This window comes from Enoplosus armatus, chromosome 19 (genome assembly GCF_043641665.1).
Source record: "Enoplosus armatus isolate fEnoArm2 chromosome 19, fEnoArm2.hap1, whole genome shotgun sequence".
NCBI classification, from domain to species: domain Eukaryota; kingdom Metazoa; phylum Chordata; class Actinopteri; order Centrarchiformes; family Enoplosidae; genus Enoplosus; species Enoplosus armatus.
In genome coordinates, this window is record NC_092198.1 from 17,315,412 (window position 1) to 17,333,968 (window position 18,557).

General features: G+C 42.3%; 2 protein-coding genes across 3 annotated transcripts in view; both read right to left on the reverse strand.

The window, feature by feature from the left end:
- Positions 1-45: 45 nt before the first annotated feature.
- On the reverse strand, positions 46-5,752 carry srsf5b (serine and arginine rich splicing factor 5b). 2 transcript variants are annotated; one of them, XM_070925517.1, is made up of 8 exons: positions 5,684-5,752; positions 5,257-5,405; positions 4,448-4,518; positions 4,221-4,334; positions 3,819-3,891; positions 2,397-2,470; positions 2,057-2,164; positions 46-1,659 (listed from the first exon to the last, which is right to left on the reverse strand). In XM_070925517.1, the coding sequence occupies exons 2-8, from the start codon at positions 5,380-5,382 to the stop codon at positions 1,338-1,340; spliced, it is 888 nt and encodes a 295-aa protein (XP_070781618.1). In that variant the 5' UTR covers positions 5,383-5,405; positions 5,684-5,752; the 3' UTR covers positions 46-1,337. The 2 variants fall into 2 exon arrangements, with proteins under 2 accessions (XP_070781618.1, XP_070781619.1); XM_070925518.1 differs by lacking the exons at positions 46-1,659; positions 2,057-2,164; positions 2,397-2,470 and adding an exon at positions 3,021-3,469.
- Positions 5,753-9,159: 3,407 nt separating this feature from the next.
- Positions 9,160-18,557, reverse strand: part of susd6 (sushi domain containing 6) — a 28,864-nt gene continuing 19,466 nt past the window's right edge. The window contains exons 3-7 of the mRNA XM_070925829.1: positions 12,888-13,082; positions 12,209-12,403; positions 11,937-12,075; positions 10,326-10,807; positions 9,160-9,675 (exon numbers count right to left, since the gene is read on the reverse strand). Coding sequence (XP_070781930.1) covers positions 9,650-9,675; positions 10,326-10,807; positions 11,937-12,075; positions 12,209-12,403; positions 12,888-13,082 — 1,037 coding nt within the window. The 3' untranslated portion in view covers positions 9,160-9,649. The remainder of the gene's footprint in view (positions 9,676-10,325; positions 10,808-11,936; positions 12,076-12,208; positions 12,404-12,887; positions 13,083-18,557) is intronic.

The window sequence follows — 18,557 nt, forward strand, 5'->3', positions numbered from 1 at the left end:
ATCTTGAGTATTCCCTCGCAAATGTATTTGTAATGATTGATTAAATTAAAATTGAAATTGTTTTATTGTTTAAGTCCATTGTCTTCCGACACCATACAAACATCCATCATATTTTTTCACTGAAAATAAAATCCTTATGTACAAAAATGTTGCATTTTCCAAACTCTTGTCTAAACGTTCAATTGAACCACAGTAACATCAGTCACAGTACCAACAAGTGTTCTTGGAATTACATTACACACTCATGTAAAACAAATGTCTGCAATGCTATACACAAAAAACCTATACCAAAACAAAAAGTAAACTGAAATTACAACGCTAGAATAGACTGCATTCTGTAAGCAACGCCATTTTAAAAGTGTTGACATTATCCTCAAAGGAGTATTACGTCTGCAAACAAAATTAAAGTTTAACAGTCAACTGCAAGAAAATAAATGCAAGATCCATGACATGAACTGTTAACTTACTGTACAGCTGTTCTAACTGCTGGAACAATGTGCATAACTGTGCAGTGTTCTTGATACTGGAGCTGCCAATGCCAAGTTACGATGGTGGTTTGTATTTGAGCTTTAAGCACAAATCCAATATTTTAATACTAAGAATTTTGATCAAACAAAAAGGACATGCAAGCATTCAAGGTTACAGATATCACATACATCAGCTGTTGTAGGAACAGGTGAAAGGACTTGGAAAACGAGTGAGAAAGACAAAAATGTAAAAACAAAAAACACACGCCAAAAAAGAAAAGTATATAAAAACAAGCAAAAGTATCACAAAAAACTAAAGAAAGTAGTCACACCACTTATCAAAAGCATCCTAGTACTGCTGAAAAATACAGATTCCCTCTTCAAAGTGTTTTAAAGTGTTGACATTACCAACTTCACAGCCCCAAAGCTGGTTCGCTTGGGCATTTTGGCGATTTTGTGAGGAGAAACAATGGTGCTGGATCAGTATTGGACCTGCAGCCTAGTTGGATGAATAAACTCGGAGGTGAGGAGTCGCTGGGTGTGAACATACATACGAGTCCAAACTCGATGGGTAATGAGACAACACAAATGGCATCACTGTATAACGACTGTCTTCTATTTAGTATTTAATTTAAAATGCCCTAATACGACAATAAAATATCTGATTCATCATTGTTCCTGTCTGACGACGTATCTGCGTTTGAAATGTGAGAAGAAAAAAAAAAAAAACTAACTTTACTTGAGGAAAACTCTTGTCTCTGCTTTCAGAAGGTGTCATGGGAGCTCCAGTGTGCCAACTCCTCCAAGCTGATTATACTGCTGAAACGATTTGTTCCTACTGTTGATTCCTGTTAAACTAACTGTAGCTGTTTAGCGCTGGCTGTCAGTAGAACGAGAGCGAGAACGAGAGCGGGAGCGTGAACGAGAGCGGGAACGCGAGTTGGAGGCTCTCTGAGGAGGCAGAGGGGATGGCGGCGTGGCGGACTTGCTCGTCTTGGAGGAACGTTTAGCGGGCTCCTTTGATTTGGGATTTGGGGAGGAGTTACCGCCGGCAGGGGAGCCACTGGGGGAGCGGGAACGGTTGTGGGCCTTGGCGGGGCTGCGGGAGCGCCTCGGTGAACGAGAGGGAGAGCGACCACGAGAACGGGACCGTGAGCGAGAGGAGCTCTCAGACCGGGAACGACTTCTTGACCTGGGACAGAGTAAGAGAAAAGAAAGGAAACATAACATTAGGAGAGGGCCTAACTATATACTTTATATAGTTATAGAAAGTATAATACACACATCATGGCTATCAGATCCTCAGCAACAGTTCAGCCCACTTTCTACTAAATCTATAGTGTGATTTTCTTCATACATCTCTCAGCTTCTCAATCCAAACTAAGAAGGTCATTATAAGGCATCTAAAATGAGCCTGTCACTGTTTCTGTAGCCAACTCAGTTCTTTGAACGCAGGTGGCGCATTGATCTGTTATTGCGAACACAAATGAAACATGAATGGAAAGTCGTCATCTGTGCAGCCAATCATCTCTAATATGAATTGATATTTTTTTTTTGTTACTGAATGGAGGTTCTAGCAGACAACTCACCTCTTTTTGGCTGCCTCAATGAGCTTGATTTTCCTGCCATTGATTTCCTTTCCAGACAGTTTCTCAAGGGCGTTTTTCAGATCACTGTAAGAGGCAAACTCAACAACCCTGTAAAATCATGAGAAAACATCAGTCACAATCTTAGACATGCTTTTTGTCATAAATTGGATGGTAAGCTTGGCACATGGCGCACACACACACACACACACACACACACACACACACACACACACACACACACACACACACACACACACACACACACACACACACACACACACACACACACACACAGTGATATTCATTAACCAGTTAATGGCAACAGAGATAACGGACTTACCCTTCGTTGAGCTTGGGGCGATGTGCGTCTGCAAATGTCACCTCTCCAGCTTGTCTCATGAAATCTTTCAGGTCCTACACATGTAAACATCAGTGAACTTACGGAAAGGCTCAGGACACAAGCACAGCCTGAGACATAAAACAGGACTGATTTACCCAAAAAGAGAGATGGTTAGATTTCTCTGAGAGGACTACACAGGCTACAGCAGACAAGGAGGATGAGTCCAAGAACCTCAGACTGTTTAATCAGCCAGTCCTTCGACAAAGTGTGTTTTACAAAAAAATAAATAAATAAATACAAAACCTTAGGAAAAAAAGATGTGTGTGCCAATTTAGATATCAACCAATTTTGATAGGTGAGTATTTACAACAGCTTTGAGATTCTTGAACCCACTGCTCATTAAAGCTACAGAGACATGAACACCATCTGCAGGAACTGAACTGCAGTGGCGCCACTTGGGCAGCATTTGGCACTAAGAGCCCCATTATCCCTGGCAAGGAGGGCACAGGGCTCCTCACCGGGGCCGCCCCTGTCTCAGCACCCCGCCTCAGTAAAGAGAGTGAACAGGGTGGAAGAGAGGAAACTACTACCTGAGAGCGAAACCCTTTGGGGTGGGCCGCAGGCTCTCCGAGCCCACCATAACAGCAGATTATATCCACGGGCACCTGGGAGGAACTCACACTCTCTCTCGCTCGCGATGTGCGGGAACACCAGAGGGGGGAAGGGAGGGGGGTATCGATCGATCGAAGCCCCTCAAATTAACGAACCATCGATCAATACGCCACCACCATCGACTCTCGCTCATTCCTCTCCTTTCTCTCTGCCAACTCTCTGTTTCCTCTCTCTCGCTCTCAGCCTCACACCAGGCGCCCCCCTGCCTTCGACAGGGGGCGTTGCGAGCGAGCGAAGGGGCCGCCAGCGCCTCTAGTGTGGAGCGAGCGCTCACAAGACCAGCAGGCGTCAACTAGGAGTAGGACAGACTGGCTGACACCACAGGCTCAACCCAGACAGAAGGACCCAGAAGGGGTTAACTCCACCATAAGCGAGCTCTTCCACATGACACAACAGTCAGGCTGGCAAATAAAGGGGTGAAGAATTGGTTAAAATTTGAAAAAAGGAACAAATTAAGTGTTTTGTTGTTGTTACAGCTCTTTGTCTCATTACTTAACTGCATGAGATGCAGATTCATAAGAGCGGTTCTTTTAAAAGAACAATTTGGGCCTCATCACAATAAAATACTTGTTTATACATATTAGCAATCAATTTGAATCCAGAGACAGAGTTTCTATGTTTTTTAGCAGCATGAAAATTCTACAATTGTATGTGTATATTGTTGGAGGCAGACTGTTGGAGGTGATAACATTTGTGGTGTTGCAGCTTTTACAGGCTTGCTGTGTACAATAAACATGTGGCAATACTAACCTGCCAGCTGACACGAGAGGACAAGTTCTCCACGATCAGACGGTTCTCAGTGCGCATCGGAGGAGGGTTTCGACTGAAACAAAAGGAAAATGTTAAAAAAGACTCTATCAATTGAGCGATGACGTTGTGAGGCTGAGATACAGACTTCAGCACAGAGCCTAAGACCTCTCATTAGCTACTTGTCAATAGCAAGGCTAATTCATGTTAAGGATCTTTAAAATGCAGCGAGCACAGGGCTCGTGTTGCATTTTAAGTACGACATTGACTATTCCCAGTCTGTATGCAACATACAGGTAGAGTGAATCATTTACATGTGTTCCTTCCTCATTTGAATGGCATCAAGTAAAACTTGATGGTATCTGGTGTCACAGGCAGGCAATGTGTGTGGTGTGAAATCTTCACCTCCGACTGTTCTGGGATCCTCGGCCATAGCGATCAGAGAAACGTCCTCCTCCAGCGCTGCCTCCTCTGCCACGGCCGCCACGCAGACGTACACGGGCGTGCTCAATGGTCACCCTGAAATTACACGGAAAAAAAGGTTTCTGTATTACCATGGAAACGGTCAGAGAGGAAAGTGGGGAGTGAAAACTCTTGATTTACACGACATTTACCACAAGAGAAATTCCTACCTTTCACTGCACAACTCTTTGCCATCAAGCTCATACACAGCATCTTCAGCATCTCTGGGATCGTCAAACTCCTACAACAAACAGAACGCACAACATTTACAACAACACCTCTTAACATTTGTGCCTCGTCATTCTTAAAATGTGTGAGGAGAACTGCACCAGACTATTTTAAATATGGCAGTACAGCCTTTGTTCCTTTAGCTTCAAAAAGCAGAGAATTGCTGTGACCCAATTCCATAATGTTCCTGGAGTTGTTTACTGGCATCCACAGTTTTAATTTTATACAACTGCTAGCAACTCCTCCAGTTATGCCTCACATTGTGGCACAATAGTACCCATCAAAAGAGGTCCATACACGCATCAATAGTTCTTATTGGTGAGTAACTGCCATCGCAAAGGGTCTGAATTAATGAGATTTCAATTGTTGATTTTTATCAAATTTGAAAACATTTCTAAAATCCTCTTTTCACTGTGACATTGTGGATAATCAAATGTACATTGAAAGCATAAAGCAGATGTAATCTATTACACAAATATGTATATGAGCCCAGGTTGTTACTACACTGGTTGTTTCTTTGTGTGGGTGTGTAGTCCAACAGGACACGAAACAAAATGAAGGCGGTAAATATCAGGAACTTGATTTCTGGCGTGGATGTATGGTTAGACGAATGGGGCCTAATTAGCGTCAATACAATATGCTATTGCTGGAAAGAGAAGTATACATTGATACATATTTGGATGCAGATTTTGGGCATTCTCTGGATATTAGAGAAAGCTGCCCTGACCCATGCCCATTGTACGCGACTCACCACAAACCCAAAGCCTCTCTTGAGGTCGATATCTCGGATGCGGCCGTATCCTTTGAAGAACCTCTCCACATCCTTCTCTCTGGCAGACGGGCTCAGGCGGCCGATAAAAATACGACATCCACTCATGTTTGCGTTGTTGGTAACGTTGTCTACAAACAGGTGCAAATACATTAACGTTACTCTCAAGGGTTTAGTTAACACGGCATTTAGAAAATGATGAATAACGACCAGTCAACGTCGAATTTACAAAAACCCTATTTTTGTAGCTAGCTAACGTTAGCCGGTCAACTGTTGGGCCTAGCTACCACATTTTTACCAAGCCATGTTGCGAGCTAATTAGAGCTAACGATAACCACACACACAACAGATAACGTTTATCTGAACAAAACGAGAGCTGCATGGTGGTTTTGAATCGCAGTACACATACCTGTAATAGTCCTTGCGGTGTTTCCTTGCAGACTGTCGACAGAGACCGCAAACTCCAAATTCAAACAAAATGGAGTGCTGTCAAGGGAGGGGGCACGAAAACGACCCACGTGACATATAACGGGAGAGCGGGATAACGACCGGCGCTTGTGCTTCTTCTTCTTTGAGGTGTAACGGCAGCTGGCATCCGTAACTGCCATCTTCTGGAGTTAGCTAACTCATGCAGTGCAGTGACCTCAAACTTTTGTTTATTGTAGTTGTTTTTATATATTTTAATTCAATTTGTGTCTAGTATGTGCTCAGTATTTCAAGTTTGCCTCGTTGTTTGTACATTAAGCAAATTGTTAATAAAGTTTATTTGATTTTTTTGATCAGTCCTGTTCTGCTTATGATTATGAAGCTGACCAAACATCTTCTGCCCTGTCCACTTCCACTCCAGTGTGCTCTTTAATCCTGCTCCAGTTAGCCCTACCGTTTTAATGTCTTCCATCAAGATGTATACAATTTCTGGTTCCTGACATTGTTCACAAAAACCTGTTGGATGATTCAAAGACAGAGGGTGACGGTGCAGAACACGAGAAAAACCGAAGTGCAGCAATTAGCTTTCCGAGCATGACGTCACCCATCCGCCGAATATAGTTTCTGTTAGTGCAGTTTCTATTTGTGACCACTAGGTGTCACTCAGACACAATAATACTGTCCGTGGGAGAGGAATAGATCACAGACTGTACAGTAGCTTAACAGGACTCAGCGGCAAAAACTGTATAACAGCAGGTCAGAGGTCATAATAATAACCCTCAAGGTGAGCCAGAAAGAACATTTTTTTCATAATTGCAAGCATACGAAAATACATGTGACAAATAAACTTGGTTGATTGACAAACTGGTTTTGAGAAGTAATTTAAAAAGATACTGCAGCGAAGCTCCTCAGGCAGGCCATTCTGTAGTCTAATTAAACAGCAGCATGTTTCGGGAAGCAGTTATGAATCATAAAAACTAACTATGACGTCCTATGACCAAGAATACACAACTTTAGCCTGGTAAATGATTGACTTGGTTTCAAATTGGATGAAGCAGATGTACCACCTTATACAGAGGTTTTAAAGTGATCTTTAAAGCGTATCATTAATGATAGAATAATGTGACAAATGTAGTACCATATACATTAGGCACACTACAAATAGCATAAGAAATATTACATTGATGCTTTCACAGTGACAGGAAGTAGGCTAGTGCATTCATTCAAGCTGGTATTTAACAAGAACAGGATTTCCATGTGCTTTGGGATCTAATCAAAAGGAATATGGAATCATATTCTTTTGACTCATACAAGCAGATACACATTGCCATGGTATGTAAGTACTGGAAATGTCTTGACATTTTACGTAGACCAAACTTTCAGACTGAAAATGTGTACTTGAGGTCAGTTAGATCAACATGTTCCAAGAATTACACAGTAACACAGAGGAGGAGCAGTCTGACATGGGCTTAAAGAATGACACATCATCCTTCACATTCAAAAGAAAGCTTTAATTAGAAAGTTATATACACACTGTAAAATTAAATTAAACTTTATACAAATATTAAATTACTATCTTCACACCCACTGCCATGTACAGAGGAAAAACCAAAGCTGAAAGCATTGAAACTAAGAATCAAGATGTGTACTTTTTTAACCTGTTATTTTCAGGGACGCCACACCGTACAACAGTGTTTCTGAACGCAAAGTTAATTTCAGGTTTTCTTTTCTTTTCAATCCAATAATATTTTAATGCCTTGTAGCAAAAGAGAAGCAAAGGAATTGTGAAATATAGGTGCTTATAGGTTCATCAGCATCATCATCACCATCATCATCATCACAGTAGCTGGAAAAAGCTAGGGGAGGACAGAGAAAGATGGACATCCGTTTAGTGATGTCCACAACAAAAGTAAACTCATTGATAAATACACAAAGACAGTTTTATGCATAGAATAGAAAAGAACAGAGTAAGGCCATTGGGAAAACAGAACACGTTGCAATACTGTAAAGCAACCAACGCGGAGGCTTAAGATTATACATCCCGAAAAAAAAAAGAAAGAAAAGAAAATGTACAAGTCTAAGGCAACATTCTGTTTGCATTATTAATGTAGCCATTGACAATGACACGTAGCCACAAATGCCAAATAAAATTCAGATGGGTTGTTCTGTTTTTTTGTTTTTTTTTCTTGAGCAGGTAAGCTTGAAAAGTAATTCTCAGGATCCTCTGGAGTCATGCTGTTTCCAGGGTGACCAGCTCAACCACCAAAGCTTTTCAAGTGGCAATGAAAACAGAGGATGATTTCTCACAAAATAACACGATTCTCTCTTAAATTTGCACTTGGCATTAGGAGGGTGAGTGAGTGTATGTGTGGCGGGGGTGGGGTGCTATATAACAAAACTTTATCATTTCACTGCAACCAGTTGCAGTCGTGTCAATAATGCACAAGAGTGGAGAGTCTTCGGTACAGTGTGAAGGTGGGCGAGAGCCATTTCCTCTAAGGAGACTTGTGTTTTCCAGCCATTCAGCAGAAAATGATAAATATTCTGGCTTGAGAGTAGATGAATAATACACACATTGTGTAGTGGACTCGTAGCCTGAAGTGACACTGGTTTGTTCATGTGACTTATTCAGTGCTGGGAGGGATATTTTCCTACGGTGAAAGACAGGGACATTGTGAAGCCAGTCTCTGATCCGAAGAGAGGCAAATCAGAAAATGGCCGTGTCGAGGACTGCCATATGACCATATGAGGACATGTCATCCCCTGCCTAGTTGACACACAAAGATGCACAAACACACACACACACACACACACACACACACACATGCACTCAGAGTCAGCAACTCAAAGCAAACTGGGCCACACACCAAACAATAAATACAGTGGGAAGAAAATTAAACAACCTTAAAGTTCAGTTATGTGCCCAATCACTGTGTTGAAAGACAACCCTCTCCTCAGCTTTCAGACAAAATGTGACATTATGTCTCCCTCTCCTTATACAAGGTAAGATGTACAGCACAGTCCTGGAACCAAAACACCAATCTATCCCACTCATACGACAGAAGAAGCACCTTCCAGATACTGGGTGCAGCTGGCAACAGAAAGGAAAAGGAGCAGGTCTTTTTATAGTTGTGATACGGTGCTTCGTAAAACGCTGCACCCTGCTTTTAGCTCTTGTGAAGTGGTTCTCAATCCCACTAATCCATATGCTAGACACCACCTGGATACACAGATAGCAAGAGAGAGAGCGAGAGTGGGCTTCATGCTTCATTCAGAGTGGGCCACCGTGCTGTGACAGCAATAACTAAAAACAACATGCAGCATTCACAAAGCGGGCTGCAAAAAAACCCAGCCGTCACTCACAACTTTTCAAGTACAGCGGGAAGACGATTCTGATTCTGAGCGCCACAGCGTCAGCAGCGAACATCACAAGTTATTTTATATATTTTTTTATCCGCAGTAATCCCAGACAGAGTCGACGTGTCTCGATTGCGATAGCCTTCTCTGATGAAGCCTCTGAGAGCAATGTTAATATAGACAACTACACCTGGGAGGAGGCAAGTGTATGGTAATACATAGCCTATAGTACACAACCTTGACTCAGTATGTATCTTTTACTCATATACAGAGGATCTACAGGACTTATGTTGAGCTGACGCCACTTTGTTTGTCTGGCTTGTCTTTAGTTTGATCCAGTAGCTGGGTCCAGTGGTACTCCATCATTGCTTATGATGCAGTGAGTATTGGCTGTTGGCTTTGCTCTGCACTGGTAGCAATGGCAGAAGAGGTTGCATGGGGCAATGGGCATAGCTCTAGTCTTTTCTCTGCTGGCTGCTGAGGGGAGTTGGGGGGGCGGGGGTAGGTTGACAGCCACAGTCAGTCCTGGTCAGCAGTGAGAGATAGGGAAATAGGGGCTCTGCTGCTGATGCTGATAGCAGGCTGGCAGGCTTCATGCTTCCTTCAACAGGGGAATATCTGCAGGGGAACAGAACAGACACATTAGAATAGATAAGTGGCGCTAGAGTCCGCCGTCTTCACACCACACAGTCATGCAATCCATTACATCACCTAAGACATTTCAATGTAACCGGATTTCATGTGTGGCCTATTGTCACATGTTGTCCCTGTTGTCTACTGTACACACTCTCGGACTGAGATCTGGAGCTATTTGTGATGCTATCCTCCACAGAAACCAGTAGTCTTTAAACATTTCCCACTGCATGCATGGCAAGTTGGAGAGAAGAGTTGCAAGCTTTAATTAAACCTGCTTTAGTGAATGTCTTGAGTCTATTCAATAAATAACACAGAAAATGGGGTGACATGTCTATTAAAAAGTATTGATTATTTTGGTGTTTTTTTTCTTCACTAGTCCTAGTTGTGTGTGAGCACTAGAAATTAGAAAAAATCTGCAGATATTTGCTCACTGCATACTTTATATGTAATTAAAAGGTAAGTAAAATGAAGTGCAGATATGTGTGAAAAGATGTGTTTGAGATAAAAAAAAAAAAGATTGTGTATGTATAATTATCAGATATTTGTGACTCTCAAATTGCAATATCTGTATCTGTCGTGCTCTCCTTGTAACAAAGCAAATATGTGGAATAACGCAGACCGTTTCCTCTTACCATCAGAAAACTCATCTGCAGAGGTGACAGAAAGCAGACTGTGCTGGTCGCTACTCTCAGAGTCTCTACGGAGCGGTAGGGGGCCTGCGCATGCACCCCCAGGGTGCTCTCTAGCCCATAATGATGAAGAAGAGGAGGAGGAGGAGGAAGAGGGAGCCTGATGAAGCAGCACCGTCTCTGCATGACGGCGGGAGGAGAAGGATGATGAGGAGGATGTGGATGGGAGACAGAAGTCTAAGTCTCTGTGGTGGCGGCTTCTGCTGGGGCCTTGGCCTCCCGTGGCTCCCTGAGGAAGCCCCTCAGAGAGCACGATTGGGACTCGAGACTCTGGGGGACCCGGAGGAGGTGGTGGAGAAGGAGGAGGACCAGAAGCACCACAGGGTCCGCCGCTTCCATATACAGCCTCTTCATAGGAGGGCAGAGCCACCTGGACGCCCTCCACCATGACGGAGCTGGGCTGGCCTGAGACTCCCTGCTCCCTCCTGGTGGACAGAGAGACGAAGAGAGAGTGAGACAGACAGAAAGACGAGTGTGGAGAAGGTGGATCACGACACCAGGCTCTGCCACGATGCAGTCATGTGTGTTGCGTGCCGCAGCAGAACCTCTGAGAGGAGGTGATTAGCGTCGACTGTACAATCCCTTTTATAGCAGACTGCACTAAGCCCTCAGGCTCACTACACAATCAACAAGAGTGCCAATGAGCATTAGATCAAATCATTCTGCCCTTTTTATCACAGAGCTACAGTAGAGCAGTTAGCGACTGTGATGGGATTAACTTCCTTTTCGTATTTTTACTTTCATTTCTTTCAAGTATTTAAGAAATGCCAACTTGTAAAACTAGTTGCCAGGTCTTGTGCATCTTAGGTGGAGAACTTGTTTATGAAAGGTGTGTCCATGGGAAGGATTAATTGCCGAAACTGCTGTGTGATCTTGTGGCATATTGGGAGGAGGTTTTGCAGCACCAAATGTTTTCAACATGTTCACACTCTTCAGTAAACTGAAAAAGAAAACAAAATGCACACCGAGCCACATAAGAGGTTGATGACAAAAACTAAAATGTGAAAAGAATATGATGATATTTTATTGATCTATTTTATTTATGTGATCTGGGAAAGTGTCAACTTCCCTAGGAACAACTTTACAATAAAGTCTATTCAAACAGGCAACGTAAGTCAGAGGATCAGAGATGTTTTGCAGGCAGGATATGTAAACAATTTCCGGCATCCGTCTCATGAAATATACTCTCCTCTATTTTAAACAATGCAATTGTCTAGACCGGACATTTAACAGCTTGAAATTACAACTCAAAACTTTTTAAACTTCAAGTACATGATTGTATAAAGACATGCTGAGTTGAATCACTATGTGACTATAACTCTAAAACTAAAAGTTAAATATTATCATAACAGAACTGATGATCCAAAACACCATAAATAAGATGTGTCAGCACTGTTCTCATTGGTGAACAGTATTTATATGAAGTGATCATCAATTCATTTGACTATTTTAATTTAGAGTTTAGAATTTTTGAAATCCAGATATGGTAAAGTTTTGGCATGAAAGAATGTGGCATATTTGGGGTGAGAATACAGCAATGTGTGTGTATCTTACCTGCTATGATGGAAGGACTTGAGTTTTGGCTGTACAAGAACAAACAGCACCACTAAAAGCAGGATGAGTGCCACAGAACTAGCTGTGGACGCCACAATAGACAGAGCTGGTATCCCCAGCGGAGAGCTCGGCTCCTTGTCTGTGGAACACAAGAAGACACGGAGGAAGTGAAAATGTGGTTCACAGATTTTGATTTACATTTCCTGCATGAGGTTGTGTGCGCTCACAAAGATCTAACAAATAAAAGGTAGGAGTTAGCCAAGGTGACAGACCTTGTGTGAGACGGCAGCTGATCTGCATGGGACCGTCCCACTCGCCGTTCTGGCAGGTGAGGAACTTGTAGTCCCCCTTCAGAGCGTAGCCCTCGTCACAGAAGTACTCGATGACGGTCTTCTGTGTGAGGCGGTGGCAGGGAGATGGGTGACAGCGGTAGCCCCCGTTCTCTGGTTCAGTGGGGGGCGAACACACTAGGAGGAGGAGGAGGCAGTAGAGATTTTATTTCGTTGTGTACGGAAAATGTGTTTGGCATTATTTCTACCTGTGGTCCCGTTTGATTCCTGTGGTTTAAATGCTCATATTTTGGGTGAAATTTCCCAGTGCTCCCTGCTGGTTCTCAAGGACAAGGACATTTTTCAGGAAGTGTGAAAAAAAACATAAAATTCATCATCCCATGGACTTGACCGTGAAATGTTTTTAGAAACGAAAAGCGATTAAAAGGAATGATTCCAGTTATAATAAGGGTTTTCTTTAGGCTGGAATCATTTCTACTCAGACAGATACATTAGGTCTGCATATGAGCAGACTCAGCCAAGAATGACCATTTTAAAAAGCTGAAAAACAGACACTATTTTAAATTGTATTGAAAACAAAAAGCAAAAAAGGTTTTCAGGGAGCACTAAATGATGTTCTTGTGCGCTTTGTGGTATGTATGCATCTCAGAGTCTAGCTCACCGTTGCTTCTAATGCAGCGTGGAGGCTGATGGGACCAGGCTCCAGAGCTGGTACAAATGATGCTGGTGGGTCCATCTGCAGTGTAGCCGGGCTCACAGCCATAAGTCAGCAGGGTGCCCGGGGGAAAAGAGCCCCGGTTTGCTTCAGTCTGGTTCAGCAGGTCTCCGTGCTGCACACCGGGTGGCCGCGCACAACCTAAAGACACAGACACAGATGAAGAGAATGAGAATTAGTTGGCTGCTTTAAGGCTTACATGATAGAAGCCCTTCAGGTTTTGCTTTCTGAACAGGACCAAAGTAAGATATGAAGCTTCTTCCTCTGGCTCCAGGCTGGACTTACGATCATTTACCGTTTATGAAGGGAACTACCAGCTTTAGGCCAGCAGCCAAATTGGGATCCTGAACCACATTTTAATAACGTAAGGTAACAAGTAATTATAAAAAGGTATGTAAGTAAACTTGTAGAGTTAGAAACTGCCTGTAGACAGGATATGTAGCACCTTCATTTTCAATTATGCAGGGATGTCCATGTATTACAGGCCTGCTGGGGAAACGAGAACAATTTGTCTCCATGTGGCCTGATACTTTGAAGAATAATGTACCAATACTATGTCAAATAAATGGTATTTACGATCACTAATGGTGCTTGTTATGAGTGGCTCGATCACAGTCTAATAGAAAAGCTTGATAACAGTTTTCCAGTGACTCTAAAATGTGAATATTACATTAATGTGGTGCTGCTGGAATATTGTGCTGACATAAACTGTCTGCTGGTCTCCTCTGCAGGCAGCTGCCACTGGGTCAAACAACTTTTCACAGGAAAACTCTGTCACGTTGACAGGTTGAGCTGATAATTAAAGCTCAGAGGTATTGTTACTTGAAACTGGGCTGCATTTTACACAGGCAGGGGAGAAGCACTGCATCAACTTGACAAGTTAGGTGGAGACAGCCATGCTGTACAGTACAGAGAGTGTCTATAGTGGATTAAATGTCGCAAGGAGCTTCATATAGACCTAATTTCTCTCGATTATCTCCTGCTCATTAAACTGTCATCATCGCACTCCAGCATCGGGTCTATCTATCTGGCGGTGAGACAGGATCTTTAGCGAGGCTCATTTACTTGGCTGTAATGACAGACTTGAAGCTCTAAGCCAGCCAATAAAGACAGGATGAGGCAGAAGACTTAAAGTTAATTGTGCTTTGATCCACCTTACTATGCTCCCTCTATGATGTAGCAGTGTCACGCCAGCTCCTTGTGTGTGAGTGTGTGTTTCATCGCAGAACGAGAGCAAATTATCTGAATTTGTGCTGCACTCCCACAGCTCATAATACTACACACACACACACACACACACACACACACACACACACACACACACACACACACACACACACACACACACACACACACACACACACACACACACACACACACACACACACACACACACACACACACACGTTAATATACACACACATATTTGGAGCTGCAATCTGGCGAGAACAGAGCATCTAAATTTCAGCAGGTCTGACACAACATTGCAACACCTGTGTAAACCGAGACATGACAGCAGGAGGCTGAGTTTACTTTCAGCATTATTGATCTTCAAGAATGGCCAAAGTAGTGTGGAAACCATAGACACAGACATACCAATTTTATTACCACTGATCTGGCTCATCTGTGGCGTGGTTGTGCAAGACTTTGGGCTGGGCTTCAGTGGAAATACTTCTCAACACTTAAAACCCATCTGGGCTATTATATATGAACTACGTCTGTCATAACAAGTGAAAGAGTTTCAGTGTTTTATCTACATCTTATCTGTTGATTTAGTCAATGGAATTATACAATGCGCAGTGATTTTTCTCAGTAAGAAGGCCCAGACAGAAGTACATTTAAAACACCCCCACAATAAAAAAACATTAATAATGCCACCAACACTAATGACCAGATGGCTCATTATTTAATCCTTGGTCTGAGTATTTATAAAATCATATTAGCTGTGGTATATTGCAGGGCCTTATCACTTGCTTGACATAAACAAACACACCAACATTGCAAACAGCCACTTTGTCTTGCCTCTGTGTGTGTGTTTAGAGATTGAAAGAGAGACTATTTCCACAGCCGCGCCTCGAACATCCTCTAATCTCCGGGGAGAAACGTCGCTCTAAGCTGGCAGCACAAGATTAAATGCAAACACTCAAATGTGCGAGCGCCTACTCACCCATACACACGCACAGGGAAACAAAGTCAACACCAATAAACAAAGACACTCCCAGGACACAAAGTCGTGTGGTACCAAAGGGTGTGTTATTGAATTCAGCTGGGGACAGATTCGGTGTGTGTGTGTGTGTTCAAGAAGTGCTAACTGCATACCACAGGTATACTATAAACTACTACTGAAGATACTGCAGGTCGGCTCTGGCCTACTCAAAGTCAAACTACCAATAACTACTTTGTTACAACAAATTATAATTTTTATTATTAATTAATCTTCTGATTATCTTTTTGGTTAATCAATTCATCGCTGGGTCTATAAAATGTCAGAAAGGAGTGAAAAACACCAAGAGGCCAAGGTGACATCATCATATTACTTATTATGTTCAACCAACAGTCCAAAGCTAAAAGATATTTAATTAACTATCATATAAGACAAAGAAAAGCAGAACATATTCACATTTGAGACACTGGAACCAGAGAGTTTTTGCCGTTTTTCCTTAAGAAATTACTTAAACAAATAATTAAAATAGTTGCCAGATAAATCTTATGTTGATTGACGAATCAATTAATCAACTAATCATGTCAGCTCTAGTTAGCTGATGCAAAGAACTTACATCCTTTGTCTTTCAAACAAATATGCCATGTTAAATAACTCACCTGTTTAAAAACACAATTACAACTATTTTCCTTAAAATCATACTGCAACAGTCCTGTAAAGCACAGAATTATAGTTTGTGTAATTCAGTGGTTTAACTGTGATATGTAGAAAGACACATTTGCAGACCAAGGATTCAACCAGTAGAAAAAGTCTGGTTTAACGTCTAAAACACAAGATGAGGGTTTGTTTAATATGATACAACATATGCATGTTAAAGTAGAATGAATCTTTCCCACTCAAACACATCCATGCTCGTTTCTCTCACATGCAGTAACACTATCTGCACACCCACATTTCAGGATGCCATTTGACACCATGACCTGAGCAGTTGTTCGCTGAGCTGCTTCAGGGCAACTAAAGGCTCTCTGAGGAGGAGATGGTGTTAATGGAGGTGGTAAAGGTGATGAATTGACGACCCCAGGCTGGGAGGCAGCAGGGGAGAAAAAGGCCTAAGGGGGCAGTTTAGGACAATAGACTCTAGCCAACAGCCACTGTTATAATCTTTTGTGGTGTGCTGCAAGGCAGTCAATACAACTGCAGAAGAGAGATGAGGGATTTGAATTGCTTTCTTATCTGCAGGATTGTCTCAGAAATAAAGGTATGTGCATATGTAAGTACTTTTATTCTTTTTCGTATAAAACGGGTATACAGTAGTATTTTAAATACCATGTCAATACCAAGGAGACAATGTCCTCAGCTGCAATATTTTTAAATACAAAATGCAACAAAGTAGTTCTTGCAGCTTTAAGCAAATCCACCTTTGTTTATATTGTTGTTAAACCTACAAGGAATGTCCCTGCATTAGCATGGGGTTGGCTGATAAAGCGCTACGAAATGTCACCGCGTCAGGCTTAACCCAGTGGAGGGTTAATATCCTACAGAGAGATCAGGTCAGCAAGGTCACTGAAGTCAGGTCAGTCTAAACGAACCATGAAGCCAGTAAAATGTCCATTTTAAAACTTGTGGTCCTTTCAGAAGCGAAACAAACCAGGCTCTCCCTCTCATGCCAGGAAAACCTTGTGCTGCCTGTGCAAACCTGCCAGTTCCATCATCCGAGTTTTCCAAATGTCATTTGCATCTACTGCACTAACACAAGTACTGTGATTATATGGCATTAAAACAATCTGCTACGAGCCTTTACCTGACATGAAACAGGTTTGATTGACAGATAATGAGAATCAACGTTAGTTGCAGCCCTACACTGTATATTGCATATTAGTAGTAGCCTAACTAACAACATGGATCCCAAATATAGACTAAATATGCATAAATGCACACACACACACACGCACACACACACACACACATTTTCCTTGCACACATCCCCTGAGAATAGAAGAACTCATACCAGTGTCATCTTAAAAAAAGGAAATGAAGATGAAATATGGAAAGATAAAGAAATGTCAAAAAAGTGGTTGTTACACTTGGTGCAGTGATGAATTTTGACATAAACTCACTCTCCCAAACTATTATACCTGTCAAAAGAAGTCAGAGCCTAGCTTAGAACAAGAACGTGAGACAGATACATTCAATATCAAAGAATTGGCACCACTTTCGTAAATGACCAGGAAAGAGAAAGGTGAGGTTAGAAAGTAGCGAGGACAGTAACTGAGAAACAAAGAGAGAGAGAAAAATACTGACAGGAAAAGGTACTCATCATCAGATAAACAGGCAGAAAGAGATGGGGGTGGAGGAAGAGCATGCAGAAAAGCATCAGCATCGTGGCACACTGTGGCCCTGAGCAATTACAAGCCAAAAAGAGACATGTCATGGCAGGTCGACCAAGAGTTCTGTGTGTGAGGGAGAGGCTCTGTACAACAATGGGAAGGCAGCCGTCAGCTACAGTACATACCACACTGTGGGTTGGGCTAGCACAAATGGAGAGACTCTGTTAAAGGAAAGACTGAACGCTGGTTCAGTATCCAGAGATGGTAGAGTGGTTAAGATATATAACCTTGCTGTCTCTCCCTCTTCCATCACACTCTCAGCCTAGACTGAATATTGGCTTTGAAAACACACACAGGGAAAAAAAAATGATTAAAGCACTAAGCAATGCCAGAGTGGATTTCAGCACGCCATGTTTTGTGCTTATGAGGAAGGGAATGAGTCACAGTTAAACACAAGCTGTTTCCAGCTCCCACTGGTCTGATGTTAAAAGATTGCTCAAGAGAACTGTTTTTTGAGAAATTTTGAAAACAATACTGACTAAAAACAGTGTCACAATTGCCTTATGAAAGCTATTGGAAAGAAAACATAATTACATTAATTTAAAAAGGACCAAATTATTTTACATTTGTGTTTTTAAAAGATGTGTCAGAGATCATCCCATGTTTGCTTTCAATATCCACGAAGACTCAAACAGTGCTTAAGCTTTGACATTTGCCATATTGAGTTAAATAAAGTGGACATATAAAAAGGTTAAACTATTAGAAATCATCAGGGCACACAACTGTAAGCTGATCAAAGATCTTAATTGCTAAAAGGTTGGAGAAACACTTCATGTAGTGGGAGGACTGGGCCAGGACAGAGCGCCCATGAAGCTGATCGCTAATCCCAACATCCAGCGCTTTAAGGCTGTGCCGGAGGAGACTCAAGCCATGGGGGGCGTTAAAATCCCTAGCCCTGCTCTGAAGTGCCTGCCTGGCTGTGAATATCTCCCTTTCCCCATCTGTTACCGATGGCACTCGCCTGCTAAGAGCTGTGGGGGGGGGGGGCAAGGGTTTAAGCCCTCTTTGCCCAGGCAAATTAAAATTCTAATTATCCTCTATTACAAGCTGGGAGCGCACTAAAGCAGA